The 20,470-nt window shown below is 32.0% G+C and overlaps 2 protein-coding genes across 2 annotated transcripts; one reads left to right on the top strand and one right to left on the bottom strand.

Annotated features, from left to right (window-relative positions):
* Window positions 1-1,780: 1,780 nt before the first annotated feature.
* LOC125218498 (transmembrane emp24 domain-containing protein p24delta4-like) lies at window positions 1,781-4,634 on the bottom strand. The gene is made up of 4 exons (XM_048120178.1): window positions 4,279-4,634; window positions 2,932-3,141; window positions 2,719-2,795; window positions 1,781-2,068 (listed from the first exon to the last, which is right to left on the bottom strand). The coding sequence occupies exons 1-4, from the start codon at window positions 4,495-4,497 to the stop codon at window positions 1,924-1,926; spliced, it is 651 nt and encodes a 216-aa protein (XP_047976135.1). The 5' UTR covers window positions 4,498-4,634; the 3' UTR covers window positions 1,781-1,923.
* Window positions 4,635-13,211: 8,577 nt separating this feature from the next.
* Window positions 13,212-14,264, top strand: LOC125219507 (ethylene-responsive transcription factor ERF014-like). The gene has a single exon (XM_048121498.1). The coding sequence runs from the start codon at window positions 13,316-13,318 to the stop codon at window positions 13,931-13,933; it is 618 nt and encodes a 205-aa protein (XP_047977455.1). The 5' UTR covers window positions 13,212-13,315; the 3' UTR covers window positions 13,934-14,264.
* Window positions 14,265-20,470: the final 6,206 nt, after the last annotated feature.

Here is a 20,470-nt window from a genome sequence, read left to right as displayed (position 1 = left end):
AGTGGCGGCTAGGGTTAGGGTTGAGAGGTGTGACTTGTGGTGTGCTAGGGTTTCCACATCTCATCACTATTTATAATGGACTTGTTGGGCTAGGATGGGGATCCATGGAATGACTTAAGTGTTGGGCTCACCCATTAGATAAATTACTAATTAAATCAAATGACCCATGATTTAATATATTATCAATGGAATATTATTTTATTCCACTAAAGAATAATATTGCACTTCCACTTAAATCACCAAATTACAAATAACTTGGGTCCATTTTATTTTATAATATTTCCCGCGTTTAAGATTATCTTGATCCGTCAATTTAATTCTTTTGTCTGCTATGTGACTAGAATTAAATTAATTCTCCAAAGAGTTTTTCTAGTTTGAAACTTTATTTATTATTCGTGGAATAAATTCCAACTGCGCAGATTTCTGAATAATAAATTCCTTTTTCAAACACCTCTTGGGGATCACCCCTTAGGGATTTAATCATACCACACTGGGCACGCGAATTCTATGAAATAATATTCCAATACCTTCATGTTATTCAATTACTACCACCCAAGATATTATGAACTTGAGTTACGTACAAACTCTCACATATTGATAAGTCAAAGTGGCGTTTGATTGAATAAGCAATATTGATATTAATATCATAGACTAGAAAATACAAAACTTTCTGAAATATATTCTTTCAGTAGATAGCAATAAAGAATACATTTCGGATTAGATCCTTTCAGTGCTTTACCACACCGGTGTTACTAATCTCTTCTTAGGTAAGAGAGAATTATCACAAACACCGCAACCGTTCCAATAGGTAGCCAAAGCCTATCTAGGTTGTGAATACGTTTTTCTTCTTACTAGATCTGGCCAAGTCCCCTACTTGGAAAACTCATGAGGAGATTCATCGAATTTCCCTACTTGACCTTCTTAGTAAAAAGCCTTAGACTTGTTTATTATATTTCAATAATAAAACATTATATTATATTATTTATTCTCATAAATAGGTAAACAAGTGGACGTGGCGTTTCTCGTATCCATGCACAAGCTAACTGTACAAAGGCATGTACGCTTGAAACATCTTTTAGTATACAAACCCCAACAGTATCTACTAACCACACTAATCCCATGACTCAGGTCTGGCCTTGTGCAAATCATAGAATACATCACACTTCCAATAATACTTGCATATGAGATCTTGCTCATTTCCTTTCTCTCCTCCTCACTTTTGGGACACTGCTCCTTTGAGAGCTTAAACTGCTGAGCCAAAGGGATGCTCACTGGTTTTGAGCCATCCATTTGGAATCTCTGCAGGATTCCAAATGGATTATTGCTATTTCCAATCCATTTGCTATTTCCAATCCATATTCAACACTTAGATTATTGCTTCCATCTCCAACACTTACCATTTATGGTAAATGTTGAAATAAGACTTTTATTGTGGAACCAACGAAAATGATAAAATATGACTCTTGTTGTGGAACAGAGAGAGTTGTCAACAGAAAATCTATGTCAACTACTACATTTACTTAACGTACCAATAGTATTCCCTGAGAGTTAATTGACATGTTTGAATGGACTAAGTTAATTGGTTCATCAAATTGTGTACTGCAAAATCTAAATATTCGAAATTCGAGAATGAGCACGTTTTAAATACAAAAAAGAATCGTACTAGTTCGTAGTATATATTTTTTTCGATTTTATGCCAAGAAAATGCGACAGACAGCATAATGAATGAATTTCAATGAAAATTGAACACGAATAACGAATCAAATGAAAGGATAAACAATAGAGAAATATACACGATAAAATTGATAAGTGTATTTTTGAATTAGTTCTACATTATAACAATTGATATAATTGCCTGATTTCTTCAAAAAGTTGTAATGGGATTTGGTTTCTGTAAGAAGAAAAAACCTAGTGCTGTAAAGTCTAGATGAGCTTCTTCTTCCTAAAATATCGCCTTAAATACAAGATCTGGAGAGTCGAAGTCACGATGCAGATGGCGAGGGCCATCAAACTAAACCACGCAACTCTAGCATTAGTGCTCTCGCTAACCTCTCTCATTTCCGCTTCCCTGCATCCATCAGACACAAGTATCAGTTAATCGGACATTGAATGATTCGATCATGTATGCAAGTTTAGTATAGTGCAGCAGCTCAGGACAAGATGTGATGATTCAACTGAGATACGTGTATAGGAGTAGTTAGTTTTTACTTCCCAAGTAGACCATAAGTTTATTCACTATAAAATGGAGTAGTAGCTAGTTTTCACTTCCCAAGTAGACCATAAGTTTATTCACTATAAAATGGAGGAGTAGCTAGTTTTTACTTCCCAAGTAGACCATAAGTTTATTCACTATAAAATGGTTAAGAAATAGTGATAAACAAGTAGATAAATCTCAGGGATTGCACGGCATCTCGAGCAGAAAAGACAACAATTTTCCTCAATTACATTACAAAGCACCACAAACACTTATCATGAGCTTTCCATCTTCAATTATTTGAGAGGGTTATTATTTTTGCAACCTTATCCCTCCCAGTCTAATAGTACTAACAGATCCTAAGAAAATTTACTGTGAATTTAAATTAAATGACCTTTATATTAAAAAATGAGGGGTCGCGATGATTTTTCAAGTGGAATGACTGGAAAAGACAGGAATAGATATAGCAAGTTAAGGCATTACAGAGAAAAGAGCATATATAGGGTAATCAGATTTGGACATACCTGTTTACCAGATGATACAAATTATTATGGATACTTTCCACTGCTTCTTCTAGTTTTTTCAACTCGAGTTCAAGACCCTGCATCATATATAATTAACAAACCATAATTGAATTTATGATAAGGTAAAGAGATGTGCTGAAAGAGAGGAGCGATATTAATGAGATCATCAGCATATGGCATAAAAAACACACGTTTGAAACATAATTCGTTTACCTCAATCTTTTCCTTTCTTGCAACCGTATCCCAATCTTTTGCAGCAATTCCAGTTTTCCAGTCAATACCAACGGTCACCTTTTTACCTCCTTGATCACCATCAAGTGAAAAGCATGCCATGTAGTTCCCAGCCTCAGTTGCTGTAAAGGCAAACTGACCGTGAGCGACTTTCTCCTTGTGATGGATCTCGTTTCCATATGGTGATGTAACCTAAAAAGCCATGTTCAAATATAAAATCTCACATAAGAAAATTTCTTGTTCAAATATAAAATCTCACATAAGAAAATTTCTTTTTTTATTACGATTAGAATGTCAATATCCTCCTAAATCTTAAAGACAATGGAATGATAACTTTCACACAACTGAGCTTTTTCTACACAATATTGAGTTCTAAAATATGCTTATACTACATCACATAGAGCCAAAAAGTCGCTTCAAAATCTAATTGAAGAAAATGTGTACCCTTACAGCAAGGGGTGCCACATTCAAGTTACTAATGTTATCATTTTGTATAAGCCGCTCGCTATCATAAGACAGGAGATGAAATCTAACTGCTTTGGTAAAAAATGCATTCCACAAATACAGGCATGAATGAAGTTTAGTGATTTCATTGAATTACAATTTACAATGGCTGAGAGTCCCTTTGCCTTATGATTCATCCTAGCTATACATGATAGTAATTCGAGGCATCAGTAGCTATTCTAAGTACTACTAACTTAGATTACTCAAACATATGCAGAATAAAATACCAGTGTGTCTGCTCTGATGGGTGGATTTGAAATGGAATTTTTTGAAACCGTGAATCTGAAATTTGTTGTTTTGATTTTAAGGTAAAGTTATGTAAGGAATTTGAAATCCACTATCCAAATTCTTCAAACCAAACAACTGGAAAAGGATCGATGCACATCAAAATTGATTCAATTGGTCCCTCTACTAAAACTCATTTCAATGGCAAAGTCAATAATCACACTCACACCTAACCTATAAAGCAGCAGCCTCAAGCAAAGAAGTAAGTCAGTAACTACATCCTTCTTTAACAGAAAAGATCAAGCAGAGATGAAGGAGAAAAGACACTGTTTACAGATCAAAATATTGATATTAAACTCACAACAAGCAAACAATTGAACTTACCATTCACTAAAACAAACAATGATCAAAAACAAATTCAATTTTAAAACTAAACTTAATCCAAAACATTTCCTGATTGGATCAACAACTTCACAACATTTTTCAATCTTCTTTTACTTTAACCTTTTTTTATTCTAAACAATAGCAGAATACAACAAAAATCGAGACCGATCATTAGATCCAAAACATTAAATTCAAAGGCAAGCAAATTAAATTTACCCTAACGGTGATGGTCGGAGCCAAGGTAGCATTGACATCGTAGTCCTCTCCGATGAAGGCGTAGTAATCAGCCAAAACAACGGCGTTGTTGTGCAACTCCTCGGAGATGCATTTCTGTCCAGAGGTCGGCAAGTCCAACCACAATCCGGTTGTCGCTGGAACCGTCGCCGCCGCCGCTATGAGCAGCGTCCACAGCCAGCGCGCGTCCCCTAACTTCATAATCGATCCTCTCAACTACTGGGAACGGAATGGGCAGGGTTTGGAGATTTCTAAGAGAATTACTTGGAAAATTATGATGATTGAATTACTATTTCAGTTGGGGCTTCGTTGAAAAGAGGAGAGTAGATATCACGCGCAGAGACTGCGTGACTGAATTTGTAAATAGAGATAACTAGCTCCACGCCGTTTTGCTCTATGTACACCAATGATATCTTGACACGTAGCAAAAATAGGGCGGTAGATTGGAGACAACTCATTGGTACTGGTCACGCGCCTACGTGGACTGTTTTACTCGTGTTACCTTCTTCGTTGACTTTTTAAAATAATTTTATTTTTTGAGCAAAATAGATAAAATAGTACTCCCGTCCTCCTCGTTAATTGACATCTGTTGTTTGACACCAGTTTTATAAATATAGTAGAAAGTTGATGAAAAAAAAGTTAGTGAAATGGTAATCCTAACTTTATACATATCAATTTTAGTACTCTTTTCGTCCTGGCCTAAGATGACACATTTTCTTTTTTAGTTTGTCTCAACTAAAATGACACATTTCTTTTTTTGGTAACTTTCTCTCTCCAATTAATACACTCAACCACTTTTTCTCACTCCTATTAAAATATTCATCTTTCTTTATCTCTCTATTTTAATACTTACACCCACCTTCTCTCTTTCCAATTAAACGCTTTAAACCAATAACTTCTAAAATCCCCTGTCGACAAAGCAATGTACCATCTTAGCCAGGACGAAGGGAGTAATAAAATATGAGTGAAATGAGTTAGTGGAATATGAGATCCATTACAAAAAATAATAAAAAATAAGAATATCAATTAATTGAAAAAAGAAATTAGTGTCAATTAACGGTATACGGAAGGAGTACTATACTCCTACTCCGTAATGGTGGAAATCTATTTAACTCAAACTCATTTTATTTTTTCTATAGTTTTGGATTGACTGAGCATTTATCATTCAATCATGAAGCATCATTTACGCTCCAAGTAAAATTAAATGAACACTTGATAAAAATGAATACGGAGTGCAACATTTTTAAATTTGCTTGATTCGTAGTACTAAATCAATAACTTACATTTAACAAATGTTCAATTTGGGCTTTGAGGTGAACGAACAAAAATATAAAAAGGGGCGTATTTTTTGTCTTTCACTCATAGATGTACCGAATTTATTTCGGTTTAGTTAGGCCTACAAAGCTGATGAATTTATTTGGAGTATTTGACATTACTGTATCATTTATCTTCGAAATAAATACGGCGTATTAATTTTGCCATGGAGATGAAGCATTTTGTCAATTTTTTAATTAACACTTGAGACGGTTGTAAGTATCCTTTTACTTTTAGTTTTATATTTTTTCAGTACATAACTAAAATTTATAAAATCACGTATGCAAAAAAATTAATAATAAACCATTTCTACAGAAAAGATCTAAATTAGTTTGAATTTGCTTATGTTATCATTGGGCCTGTGAGCTCTTGCTTGGGCATAATACTTAACAGCCCACCCATAGTAATTATTTCCTCATATTTTAATAGGTACAATATTTTGGATGAATAAATACTACTAGTACTCACTATTTTATGAAAAAATTAATTACGTTCAAAGAAAACGATACCATTACTAATATTGCACGAGAAGCACCAAATGGCTCCGTCTCACAATAATTATCACTCTTTTCCATTTCGGTCCATCCCACAATAATTGTCACACTTTATTTTTACCATAAATGATAAGTAGGTCTCACATCTACTAATTCACTTCACTCACATTTTATTATAAAATCAATATAAAAAAATTGGATGTCACATGTCACTAACTTTTTCAACCAACTTCTCTTTACATTTCTTAAAACTCGTGCCCACAATAAGAGTGACAATTATTGTTGAACGAAGGGGTATTAAACATGGAGTATCACTTTTTAGGTTACAAGAATCGATTATAGACCAGACATGAGAATGCATCTAAAAATACTAGTCTCGATGAGCGAGATCACATTTAATTTATAATACTAATTCCCACATCAATTGCCATAAAACCTATGCGGGACATTACTTCTTTGATCATGGTTAGTTCTTTGGCAAACCATCACTCTGAATTTTGTTAGTTGCCACTGGTTTTTTTCAGGCCATGACTTTGAGTTTCTCGTTGCTTCCAGTTGATTTTTTGTCAGACCACAACTCTTTGGACTTTGATTAGATTCAATATGTTATTCCCACTGTCCCACAATAAAAGTCACACTTTGTCATTTTGGTCTGTCCCACAATAAGTGTCACACTTCTTTTTTACCATAAATGGTAAGTAGGTTTCACATTCCACTAACTCACTTTACTCACATTTTATTATAAAACTAATATAAAAAAGTGGGTCTCATATTCCACTAACTTTTCAATTCCACTAAATTTTTCAATTCACTATTCTTTACGTTTCTTAAAACTCATGTCCACAATAAAAGTGATTTCTATTGTAAGACGAAGGGAGTATAAGTTTGTGAGTCACCAATATTTTGACAGACAAAATATAAGAACCCATATTAAAGGATTAGTCATATGTGAGAGATTCCATTCGCTCTTTAGAACATCCCCATCCGTGCCAAAGAGCATGAATGTGGGATGGACTCACTTTTATTATTTTTTTACTCACTGCTATTTGGCAAGAGCACAACACCCACATTCATGCTCTTCCGCAAGAGCCATTCTATTATTTAATTTAAAAACTTCAATTACTAAAAACATTTTTATAATATTAAATGCATTAATAATACGCGAAATACTATTACAAATTACTAAAAAAATAAAAATTACATAATTAAAATCCTAAAAATTAAAAAATACTACATAATTAAAATCCTAAAAATTAAAAAAAAATCCTGAAAATTGAGATCGAGAGAGTTGTTTGGTATAGTGTCATTTTTTTGTATTTGAAATGAGAGTATTTATAGATGAAGTGTGAATTTTGGGATAAAAATAATGAAAAAATAAATTAAAAGTGTGGAAAAAATAGATATATTTTATTAGAAAGGGGAAAATATTTTTTTTTATTAAATCTGAATTTTTCAGATTTTTTCAATTTTTTTTAAAAAATAATAAACCAACAGCCAACCAGAGCATGCCACGTCGGCTGCTCGTGCTCTTGCCGTTGGCACGGACGTGCTCTATGCATCGAGCAGGGCCGTATCGTTGGCAAGAGCACTGCGGCGAGCAGGGGTCTGCTCTTGCCGACGACACGGACGCCGCCTTGCCCAAGACCACCGATGGGCATGCTCTTAAATCCTGCATTGATTGCTTGTCTACTTTACAACAAATGTGGAATATTAGACTCCACAACAATTTACTCCGTCCTCGTTGGTCACAGTTGATTCCTTATCAAACCATCATTTTGAGTTATCATTGGTTGTGGCCACCACTATGTGGGTCCCCACTCCGAGTCGACTACCAAGAGTCCTAGTTGGTCACGAAGATGTTGCTGCTAATTACCATCTTCCAAAAGTCACCAGTCCAAATCGTTCGAACTCTCAATAAAAAACACCAATGTTATCAATCAAATATAAAAACTCTTAAAAAAAGTAGAACTCATTTAATTTTTAAACCACATACTAATTGTTTTTCATTGCCGCCATGAATTATTAAAGTTCGTAACAAAAACTTTGTGACATTTAGTTCAATCCAAACTTAGCTTTTAATGTTAAATTCTAATAATCGTGAATGTTAACTGTCTAGGTAACGTCGTTTCATGTATCAACATTGTATTTGAATTATACCTCATCGCTTATTCAACTATATATAATGATGAAATGAAATAAAGAACACGTTTAATTACAAATACTACTATTATAAGCCACCAAATGAAGTAAAGAACACGTTTAATTACTACTCCTATTATTCATAATGTATAAGCCACCATCGGTCAATTATTCACTATTTTATTCTACATATATGATTTGCCTTGGAAATTGAACATTAGTGTTATTAACTAGTAGTACTAATAGCTTGCTTTCCCATTTGTAGCGATATGAGAGAGAGGGGTCTATCCTTCGTATATTTTTCAACCCCAGAAAAGAAAAGTATACTTAACCTTAAGTAAGGTTTTGAATATCCAATGTGATAAACAAGAAAAAGAATAACAAAACCTGGCTATTCAGTATGATCACAGCATGCTTTGTACACACATAATTATGAGTTCATTTGATTATTTAGTAATTCATAATTAATGTTTGGACATTTTTATTTTTCATTTTAAATAAAGGGTATAATTCAAGCGCACATACACACTAAGGGGATTAATTAAATAAACAGTTGAATATCTTCCAATCATAACAATTAACATTAAATATTTTCATATACACGGGCAAAATATCCAATAAAATGCTCATATATATATGGATAAATCACTTTATTAATACATAATAATATAAGTTTGTGTTAAAATGACAACCCCTCTTAAAATGACACTGTAACACCGCTTATACAGCAATATTATAAACGCTGCACAACAATATTACAAACACTACACAGCAATCTATAGATTGTTGTATAGTGTGTCGATATTGCTGTTCAAGAAAAATTGTTGTTAAAAGACCAGCAGATTGCTGCCCGTCTTTTTCCAGAATTTTTTTTTGCCACGTGACAACTTATTATTATTCGTCCACGTGTACAAATGATTGGCTAGAAATGGTGGTATTGTGTTATTTTAAGGAGTGGTGGCACCCTAACATGCCCCTAATAATATATACTATATATTTATATCATAATTTGGGAACTATAAATTTCATATGTTATATATATACATGTTATATTATTTATTTTCTTATATTTTGACTTGTTATAGGAGGATGATTTTCGTGTGAGTTAATGTAATTCATTCTCGTTCTTTAATTTCCCGCATTATACAAATTTAAAATGTCAAAAAATATTTTAAAAAAAAACTTTATATCGACCTTATAATTTTATTTTGCAGAAAAACTGGTTTCATCGACTCTGCTAATTTGTTATTTTTATGCATTTAGCTTCAATACTGCTATAGGAGTTTAAATGCATTAGTACTAGTATTTTGATTCTTATAACTTGTTTTTTAATGCATTAGTATTTTGACTTATGATTTCAATTGTTAAGAAGTAGCACCTGGGTAAATTTCTAACAATTCTACAATTTAGCTGCAATATTAAAAAATCAAGATATACCCAAATCCACATATGTTTTCTTTTTTCATCGAAAGAGAAAAATATCAAACTTACAATAGGAATGTATGATATAGAAGTTAAAAGTGTGTAGACCTATATAAATTACGTAATCCGAAATTGTATTCAATGTGATTTATGATAATGACATGAAAATTACTTGTCACGTCACATTCACAAAGACTATAGTCCAATATTTTCGAAGAGGGATTTCCGGCAACTTGATTGACAAATCTTCAATTCACGCGGCATTAACACATCATAGCCTACTCAATCCCCATTAACCCAAATACTAATATTTATGATAATGATGATGGTAACAAAAAATAGATTAATTGAAAATAATTTTTGGTCGTATTCTTTGTATTTTACATATTTTCAGTCTGAATCTGTTTACTGAATTCTTTTTATCGGTATAAAAATAGATTTGAATTCGTTTTCTATGATTACAAATTAACATACACATTTTGTTTATGTATGTTATCTGTTGTTTCTATTTTAATAAACTATTTTTTATTATCTTAAGAATATAATGGCTGGTCATAGTTTACTTATTTTATGTTTAATAGTATAAAAAACTATTAGGGTCACTTTATAATTAAATTACTCCACTATTCTAAATTATATTATTAATGAAGGAACTAAATACGGTTTGTATTCTAATAAAATAATAAAAAAGATAAATAAACAATCATGAAATAAGGAAAAAATACCTAATAAGAACTTAAGAATAAGAATTAATGCTAGAAACTTACTTTCTCATATATAACTATATAAATAAACATGCCTATAGGCTATAACAGACTTTAAAATCTTGATAGAAAAACTAATTACATCTTCTCGACTTATAGGGCATATGTAGTTGTGCGATTGATTAATTTGTTGATCCATCGTTGTATTAGTATATGTAACTTTTATGTTTGATTGAAACATGGATTATGATATATACATAATACATGATATGTAGGAGATTACTAAGTTGTTTCTGGGCTGGCTGTATTATAGGTAATTATTTATCATACAAATAAATAAATTGCAATTAAACACATGCAACAAAATTCAACAATAATGGAAGTGATTAAACCCAATATTTTTTGCATTTTTAGAAGTGCGAAAGCACCTTTTAATAATATAAAGTATTTTTTATTCCATGCGTGAAAATAAAAATGATGATATTTATCTAAAAATGCTACAATTTCAATTCGCGAAAATTTCAAGTAAATCGAGCCTCATAATATTAATTTTATTTGCATCAAATTATATTATTTTTTAAGATTAAACCTTAAAAAATTCGTCAGCCACAATTTCCGAAGCTGCTTCTGTCATGAATCACACATAATTTCATGTGTCTAATCGCTTTTCCCAAAGCAAAAAAGCCGTTTTCTTTTTCTACTTTTTTTATTGAATAAGTCATAAACCGTACCTTAATAGAATCGAATCAGATTCCCTAAAAATTTTACACTCAAAATAAGTAAATTACAAAATAAAGCATTATCCTTCTAATACATCATTTGAATACCACTACAAATTCAGTTATATTCTCTGCAAAATATTTCTTCCCCATCATTCAATAAAAATCCCATTTCGTGATTTGATCGATCATACGATTTATACACCATTAAAAATAATCTTATTTCCAATTTTAATAAATAAGTCCCATTTTCTGTTAATTATAAAATGACATAATCCCTTTTCTACACAAAATTTAGTTTAAAATTAATAAAATAGTAACAATATAAATAAAAATATTGGCAAAATATTAATAGTGGAAAATGAGGTTAATTAAATCTCAAGTTCCACTAATTTTCTCAATTCATATATATATATAATACAATTTATATATTTTAATCGAAAAAAATTAAGACACACTATCCGATTGAATAAATATTTCAAATTTCAGAGTGGGAGAGGATGAGAGAGAAACGCGTTTTGAGGAGTTTCTTGATGACAGAAAAGCACCAGCTGTTTTTTCTTCCTGCAAATGGTTAAAAGAAAATAATGTATCAATACTATGTTTAGACATCATAATTAACGCGTATACTAAAAAGTAAGAAAATACTAGTACATTCATTGTTTTTTTATTCATATTTAATGTATATTTAGTGATGGATTATGTTCATACAACTGAGAAGCACACTCCCCCATAAGCATCCTGCAAAATCCTGGAAGCTGCTCTTGAACAGAATCCTAAGTTTCTCTCTCTAGAAATGCATTATTCTTCACTGTTAGAATATTCACATATATTGCCATGAATTATAGCCCATTATTATTAAGTACTTGGTCTAAGATATGTTACCCTAAATCTCCATTAAAATATATCCCTACCCCATGTGATCAAATATCTCCATTCTCCACTTTATGGTAATTTTTTTCAAGTTATCACCAAGTCTTTTTCCAGGTGAATTTTCTAAGATTCTAGATACATACATAAAAATTACTACTATAAAAACTAGTGCTATTATTTTATCTGTCTCCTAAAAATAGAATTTTTTTCTTTTTGGTTCGTTCCCTTAAAATTGAAACTTTAGTTTTAAAGAAAATTCCACCTAATGCGATGAAACCCATTTTCCACTAACACATTATTCACTGTGTTTAACCGTACAGATAAGAACTCTTTAAATGACGTATATATGTTAAATTAAATTCCTGAGGTTCACTTATTTTTCAGCACTTAAGGCCAGCAATGGCTTATGCACTGTCTCTACCTACGGCTATGGACAACCTTATTCATTATATTGTACTCTGTGACTGAACGAGTTCCTTTTACGTGATACATAGTAAACATCTTGTAAGAAGGGATTACTTGTTGTCCAAGTCAAGAACTCTTTAATGGTGAAAGATAAAATATTTATTAGGAGCTTCCCATGTTGGTTTCTGATTGTAATGCATATGCTACAACTGCCAAAGTCTACCCTTTTTCTGAGCAACTCTGTTGCTCTTTGAAAAATCAGCATTTCTAAGCTGTCTCACCATGTTAGTAATTGAAGCATATTTGCTCTTTTTATTCTCTTTTTCACACGTCAAAAGTTTCTAAATGGATACTACATCATAAATATACTCTATGCTCTATAAAAAATAGACTAAATTATAAATAATATAGATTTTAAATAAAAGAGAGAAAAAAATGTGGTGAAAGTATTACTAGTGGATTGTGAGATTCAGATTAATATTTAATTATTTAAATTTTTTTATATTTTAAAATTAATTTATGTTTAGTGGATAACTCAAAATGATAAAATTAGTTTTTTTTTTTTTTTTGGACGGAGGGAGGAGAAAAAATAACTGACTTTCGTTTACACTTTTCACCACACTGTTAATTAGAAGTTACAAAGTTCAGTAGTAGTGTTAATGAGTAGGTTAGAAAAGTCATTATCACATGAAGTAAGTACGAAGCATCTCTTCTCTGTTTATTAATCCCAGAATTAACACTGGCAAATATCTGTCACATTAACTAAACCTTGACCAAAAACTCTACATTTTTTTTTTATATTTTCCCTAAATCTCCCCCCATTAAAAATAATCTATAAATATCACCACTTCCCTCCTTCCACCACAACACCATTATCCCATTTCAAGCAGCAAAACTAGGAAAACACAAGAAAAAAGCACACACAAAAAAGACCCTTAATCTCCCAAAAATGGTGAAGACAGAAACCAAGCTTTCAACATCATCACCTTCTTCTTCATCGTCGTCGTCATCATCGTCATCGCGGAAAAACCCAATCCCCCAATGCAAGAAGAAATTCAAGGGAGTGAGGATGAGAAGCTGGGGATCATGGGTTTCCGAGATCAGAGCCCCCAATCAGAAAACAAGGATCTGGCTCGGCTCCTACTCCACGGCGGAGGCGGCGGCGCGTGCATACGACGCCGCCCTTCTATGCCTCAAGGGCTCCTCCGCCAATCTCAACTTCCCCTCATCTTCCAAGAATCTCATCAACACCACCGATCAAAACATGTCGCCCAAATCCATCCAGAGGGTCGCCGCCGCCGCCGCCGCCAAGGCGGAGGTTCTAGAAGGTTCCAGAAACCCTAGCCCTCCGTCGCCGAGCTCGGCGTCGTCTTCGTCTCCGAGCCGGATGGAAGACGAGCGGATTTCGGCGTATGAGGTGCAGATGGAGGAGGCGAGCATGGCGGCGTGGTACAACTTTGATTCCCCCAAGTACAATGAGATGCTTAATGGGGTGTTTTTTGATCCTTTGATGATGGAGGATTATTCCTATGAAGATGGAGATATTCCTCTGTGGAGCTTCTGTTGAAGATTCGACTCTTTTTTTTTCTGTTTATTATATATATTTGTTGTTTATTTGTTCATTCATTGGATGATCTTCAGTTTATTTCATGAAGACATTACTGACTTAGGCCGAATAATATATACATATATATATTGGATAAGGAAAAAAAATGTTTGGAATATTTATTGATTTTTTCGGGGTTCAATTCGCAATAGAGTGGTGGAGTATGTTTTCAGGGCTCTTTTAAGTGAATTTAGATTTAGGCTGAATTATGTATATTTTTTGGAATTTTTTATTGATTGTTTGAGGCTTCTATTCAATAGAGTGGCATGTTTTATGGGCTCTTTTAAGTGAATTTGACTGCAACATTTTTCTAATTAAATTTCGTGTGTGACTGTGTGGTTTCTTTAAAGATGATCTATAATAGTTCTCGTTTATCCCGTGATGACTTGAGCCCAATTTATTGGGTGAAGTTAACTAAATACTATTATCTCCGTCCACCAAAATTTGTCTCAATTTGACCCGGCACAGATTTTAAGAAATGTAATGAAAAGTGAGTTGAAAAAGTTATTGGATTGTGGGTCCTACTTTTATATATTAATTTTATAATAAAATGTGAGTAGGAATGAATTAGTGGAATATGAGGTCCACTACTAAAAATGGTAAAAATGAAATAAGATAAATTTTGGGGGACGGACGAAAATATAAAAATGGGACAAATTTTGGTGGACGGAGGTAGTCTTACTCATTTGTTTGGGTTTCATTGTCAATAGTGTGTCATTCATGTATACATGAGTAACATAGGTATAGAAAGAAGTTGTATTTTCTGAGTTATTCCAAGAATATTGATGGATCTTTTACAAGGTATTTGAACACTAGTAGTTCATATTACTTCCTACTTTTATCTTTATTTGTTATGACAAGGAGATGATAAATTAAAATATACTGCAAATTACGCACTTGAATAATTTATATAAATCAAATATATGTAGATAATTTTAGTGTGACGAAATCGAGTTTAATTTGAATAGTTTTAATTATTTTGAAATTAAAAATAAATGATAGAAGCGACATATACTCATATAACAAAAGAGTTATTTCAAGATCATATGATTTTGCACATGGATCTGTCTATTTTTAGAGAAGTTGAAAATGCATTGCTCCATTACCTATCTTTTCTCTTACACTGTACTTGGTCATGTCAAAAAAATAAAAATAAAATGTTCAAAAATTTTTAAATTGACCAATTTTTATCGTATTGTATTAAATGCTAGTAGGTAGAGAGGTTTGGCAGAAGAAATAGTTTCTACCCTACACTACATTTCAATAGCATGCATATTCTAGTTGATAGTCATGCATTGTGCTATGTTATTACGCATAATATAATAATTAAATATGAGAATAAATATGGAAGACTTTTTTAATAATTATACCAAAGTTGATTTTCGAGTGAGTGATGATATATAGTGAACATGGGATAGAGCCCACAAAACTTATTATTTGAATTTTATTCTTTGCAAACATATCATGTGCAATGGAGCATCTATTCATCAAGAAAAGAAAAGAAATCCAATCCTCTCTTTTTAAATGAGCCTAAGCTTGTGATCTCCATGTGTGTATATTTGTCTTTGGGGAATCCTAAGCCGCTCTTGTGTTGTGATATGTGACACATCTTTTTCTTTCATTACCATCCAATATATTCGACACACATCAAAAGAGTTAAATTCAATAACGAATTTAATCAAATATATAACAAAAGTCGCTTCCACTATCACCTATTATGAGTGAATCCAATAACTATTGGGATAGAATGAAAAATAATTGCACATACAATTAATTGTTGTAATAATAATAATAATAATAATAATAATAATAATAATAATAATAATAATAATAATAATAATAATAATAATAATAACAATAATAATAATATTATTATAAATATTATTATTATTATTGTTATTATTATTATTATTACTTTTTTCAAATTTTTTTGGAAATATCCCACAATAATTAAAATTAGAATTGTGTGACTCAAAACCATCCCGTTTCAAATATATCAATATCGTTTTAATCCAAACACTCAAAAACAGAATGATGGCATTTTGCCAAAAAAGTAATTTTATAATACTATCATACTATTTGATTTTTTCATATTATTTTCAATTTTAACATTATGCTACGATTGCGAAAAAAAAAAAATTTATGATTTATCTTTCAATTTCAAATTTATGGGACTGAAAAAAATAAGCAAAATTATAATTTAAATGAAAATTTCTATCTTCCTTTAAAATAGTAATCATAACATTGTTTTTTCATACCAAACATATCTCATAAATTTTAAATACATATGAGTTATATTCTATCACGGCTATCCCAAAGCGGGAAAATTTTGGAAAAAATGATTAATTTAGATTGCCAATTTAGGCTTGATTAATTGGCGCTTTCGAATATGGGATCGAGCGTGCAAATTTTTGAGAATAAGGACTTTAGATTTTTTATTATTTTTCTCAAATTTTTTCTTATTATTTTTCTTCCATCATTTATCAAGGACTAAACTACCCCTTCAAATTTTTACCTAAATTCTAAGTCGCTTCGGTGAGGGGGACTCCCAAGCCGCCCGTCTCTTTATTCCAACTGTTTCGTAGACCAAATTTCAAATTAAATCAATGAAATACTTACCCCAAAGGAACCCGAAACAATCTAATTCTGGTTTTTGGAAAAAATTCTAAGTATTTTGGAAAAAAGTAAATGGGTTAGGTAATAATTAATCAAACCAAGAATCACCCCAATCTGTTTTTTGAGTTTGGATTCGACCCAAAGGTTGGATTTAGTGTGGAAAAAGTTATTGTTCATTTACACCATTAATTTGGAAGTTGGAACTATTTTGATTTTCTTGGCGATGTACGAGTTAATTGATTCAAAGTGAAAAAATCAAAAAATTGGGACTGTAGGATGATAGACTCTTCTTGATCAAGATACCCAAAACTATTGATTGCACTTTTCAATCATTATGGCGCTGGCAGTTGGTGGTTGAAGGGGCGAAAGTTTCAATTTTGAAAATTGAAAAAGTTTAATTGATGATTAAAATTTATTTATTCAGCAAAACAAAGGGTAAGGTTGAAAAGTGAATTTGAGAACTGAAAAATGGCGGAGCAGAGATAAAGAAAAATGGAGCTAAAATAGATAGTAGAAGTGTGGGAGAAAGGTACACAAATAAAAATGTGGAACAGAAACGACTTGCGGAGGAAAATATACCGCTAAAAATTTTGGGAAAGGGGGTAGTTTAGTCCTTGATAAATTGTTGGAGATAAATAATAATAAAAAAATAAAGAAAAAAGCAAAAAATCACTTTTTTGAAAAATTGCGCCCCGATCCCGTATTCAAAGGGGGGTGGAGGCAATCGAAAGATCGAGTTCATTTTAAATTTAAACAAAAAATAGTTCATGTTGTCACAATATTAATCTCGAACGAAGGGCTGAAATAAAATACAAACAAGGCGGAGGGTATTAATGCAAACATACAAATATAAACAAAATGAAAATTTTTGCCCCCTCTCGACTGAGGAAATTTCAAATTTCAAACAGTCGCTTTGGGGAAAAAACCAACCGGCGCCTCACCCGGGGGGAGATGTCTTATACGAAGGAGCATCCTTACTCGTTTACAGGTTTTTTTCTTCTAATCATTGTCCCCCTTTTTCAATTGTTGCAATGGAGCAAAACTTGTGATTTGGGGGTTTTTGTTTCAGTCGATATTCAAATTGAATTGGTTTTTTTTTTTTGCGTATGCTTTTATGCCCCAGTAATTAAAATTTTGATTTGAGGGCGGAATTTCACCTTGCTTGTATTTTTTTTAGTAAATGTGGGCGTGGGAAGTAGAATGAGCTGGATTAATTTATTTGATTAGGTTCAAGACCTGCAGAGCTGATTGATTAGTTTAATTGATCTAATTGGAATGATTTTTTATCATTAATACAATGTGGCTTGGTATCATTTCATTAAACCGTTCTAAATTACCCAAGTTGGTTATAAACAACTGAACACTTTGTGGGTTTATAAATTCCGCCGTATACGGCTTGCTGTTTTCTGTTCTATTAAGTTTGATTTCTCCAAGTGTATCTGTGTATATAGTTGTAACATAGAATATTTTAATCCATTTTTTCAAAAATTAAACAGTTGTAGATAACCTTATGATGTTAAAATTTACTGCTTCGTTTGTAATCTCTTTGCTGTTTTCCCTCCTCAGGAGCTTCAAATAGGTTTCCCCCCTTTTGAGCACCCTTTTTTTAGATTGACAGTGGAAGCTCGGGGTAACAGACAGTCAAGCTAATTTTTTGTTTCTTTTTTTTTTTTCTAATTTGAACTGAGCTTGTTGTTAACTTGGTAAAGTAAGTTGGGAATATGAAAGGTGCACTGAGAAAGAACTTGTTTTTTGTAGGTTAGATAGTCATAGATGCTAAGTTTTGTTTTTGTTTATTCATCTCAAAAGTACTCAATGTTGGCACCCTGTTATAAGGAGGACAAGAAACAAAAGATACTATATCGTTTCTGTTTTTTGGGGACACAAAAGGGTTTTTGGGTATATATTTTTTTCTTTTGGTAGTCTATCTGTCTCCCATATCTCTGGTGTTTGTGTCTTTTCCACTAAAGGACTTCTACCCCAAAAGTTTGGTGTCTCTGAAAAAAAAGTAACTTTGTAATGCCCAATTTACTAATTATGTTGAAAATGCAGTTCTTTCTCAGAGACCCCCGGTCTGGGAAAAGGAGGTGTAAGAATGGCTCCAGAAGAGGCGCCCCAGAGATTCTTCATGTATTTGCTTCTTAATCTATGCCCCTTATATTAATGAATATTTTATTCACTGGCTTATTTTATTAGTGAGATTTAATTTTTTAATTATAGCTAGAATTTATGTGAATTTTTTTTTGGAGGGAAAAATTTTATATTCTTGCAATGCTCACACTACCTTTTGGGAGCTGGATTGCTCATCTAATTTTTTTTGTTCTCAACTTATTAATGAGCATTTAGTATTTTTATGTAAATTTTTAGTGCATACGGGGGCCGTAAATGATGTCGTGATTAAATTAATTATATTTTATTGTGTAAATTAACTGGACATGTTGCACCAAATGAGATAGTGAACGGTCCAAATTTAGCTTACCATGCAGTGATTTCAGAAGAATATATAGTAGAGATTTTATGAGGTAGTCATGTTTAATTATTGTTTTTTCTTTTTGAAGTAAAAAATTTAAATGATATTTTTTTGAGAAGAAAGTACTAACTTCTAATTTTACTTTTGATTTTCCAGTAATATTTTTAAAAATTTAAATTCATTAGTTTCCATGGGGACATTATTGCTTGCAATGTCACTGAGTAGTAGGATAATCATCAAATTCTCTTGATGTGGTTATTTTAAACATAATTAGCTTATATCTCTATGCATTTATTTATTATTGTAGGTCCCCCTATGTTGTGTTACTCCCTTTGCATTTGGGAATGAATCAGCAAGGTACATGTCATTTTTTTTATGGATTCATGTATGTATGTATATAAGTTTTCACTGCCTCTTTCTGGAGTATGAAATTGCTTATTGAAATAGTTCATTTTTTGCTCTTTGTGAAGGCATGTTTTCTTTGTTTTTTAGAAAAAGGGGATTTAAAAGTCAAGAATGCTGTTTCTTCCATCCTTTTCAAATGACATGTCAATTGGTAAGTGATCATAATATTTTGTTTATTTTGAGTTTAATAAAGTTCTTGTCTGTATACATTGGTTTTTGAGAACTGGACTCCCAAAAAGGGGGTTTTTTCTAGAGAATTTTCATACGGTATGTTGGAGTGTTTTCCGGGAAGAATTAGGAAAATTTTTTGGGGAAAATTTGTTTTTATTTTAAAGGGAGGATGTGGAAGATAAAATTTTGGGGGATGTGGGGCTTTGAAGCAGGATCTTTATATAAATGATTTTTCTGTACAGACTGGAGAGTAAGGGGTTTGTATAATAGTTTATCCCTAAATGAGTGTCTGGGTACACATCTTCCCCCTTTGAATTATTTATAAAAAAATCTGTTACATAGTATTTAAAAAACGTAAATTTCACTTTCTAGCCCAAAATATGCATGTCTTCTAAAGATTTATCTCACAATTTTAATAAAGAAAAATTGGTACCAAGAAAATTGTTAGTTTCCCAAATGACACCCAGCCAATTTTCCTGGAACGGGTTTTTGTTTGGCAGCATGGAAATTGTAATCAAAGTGAATGAAGTCTAGTAATGTATCATTATTGATAATGTGGAATATTTATTATAAAGTTTGCATATTTTGAGCTAGAAAGTGATATCTCCCTTTTAAAAGTTTTAATAGACAAAGATATAAATAGACGTGAGATTTTTTCAGATAGGCTTCGCTTCCTCAATGTACTTATCCATAATAGTTCAATAGCACTGTCAAAGCATCCCCAACCTAAATTTTTAAGTCCTTACCTTGACATTTTATCTCATGATCTTCTCACAAAACACTTTTTATATGCTCAACAGCTCTTAATGCTCATGATCTTGACAAGTTTCTGAATT

This window comes from Salvia hispanica, chromosome 4 (genome assembly GCF_023119035.1).
Source record: "Salvia hispanica cultivar TCC Black 2014 chromosome 4, UniMelb_Shisp_WGS_1.0, whole genome shotgun sequence".
Taxonomy (NCBI): Eukaryota; Viridiplantae; Streptophyta; class Magnoliopsida; order Lamiales; family Lamiaceae; genus Salvia; species Salvia hispanica.
This window is presented reverse-complemented; position numbering and strand designations above follow the sequence as displayed.

Excerpts from the sequence above, each read along its gene's own strand:
- LOC125219507 (XM_048121498.1), top strand. The coding sequence starts at position 13,316 with ATGGTGAAGACAGAAACCAAGCTTTCAACATCATCACCTTCTTCTTCA.
- LOC125218498 (XM_048120178.1), bottom strand. The coding sequence starts at position 4,497 with ATGAAGTTAGGGGACGCGCGCTGGCTGTGGACGCTGCTCATAGCGGCG. Across the intron at positions 3,142-4,278 it reads CTCCGACCATCACCGTTAGG|GTTACATCACCATATGGAAA; the intron begins GTAAATTTAATT and ends ATGGCTTTTTAG. Across the intron at positions 2,069-2,718 it reads TTGTATCATCTGGTAAACAG|GGAAGCGGAAATGAGAGAGG; the intron begins GTATGTCCAAAT and ends TGATGGATGCAG.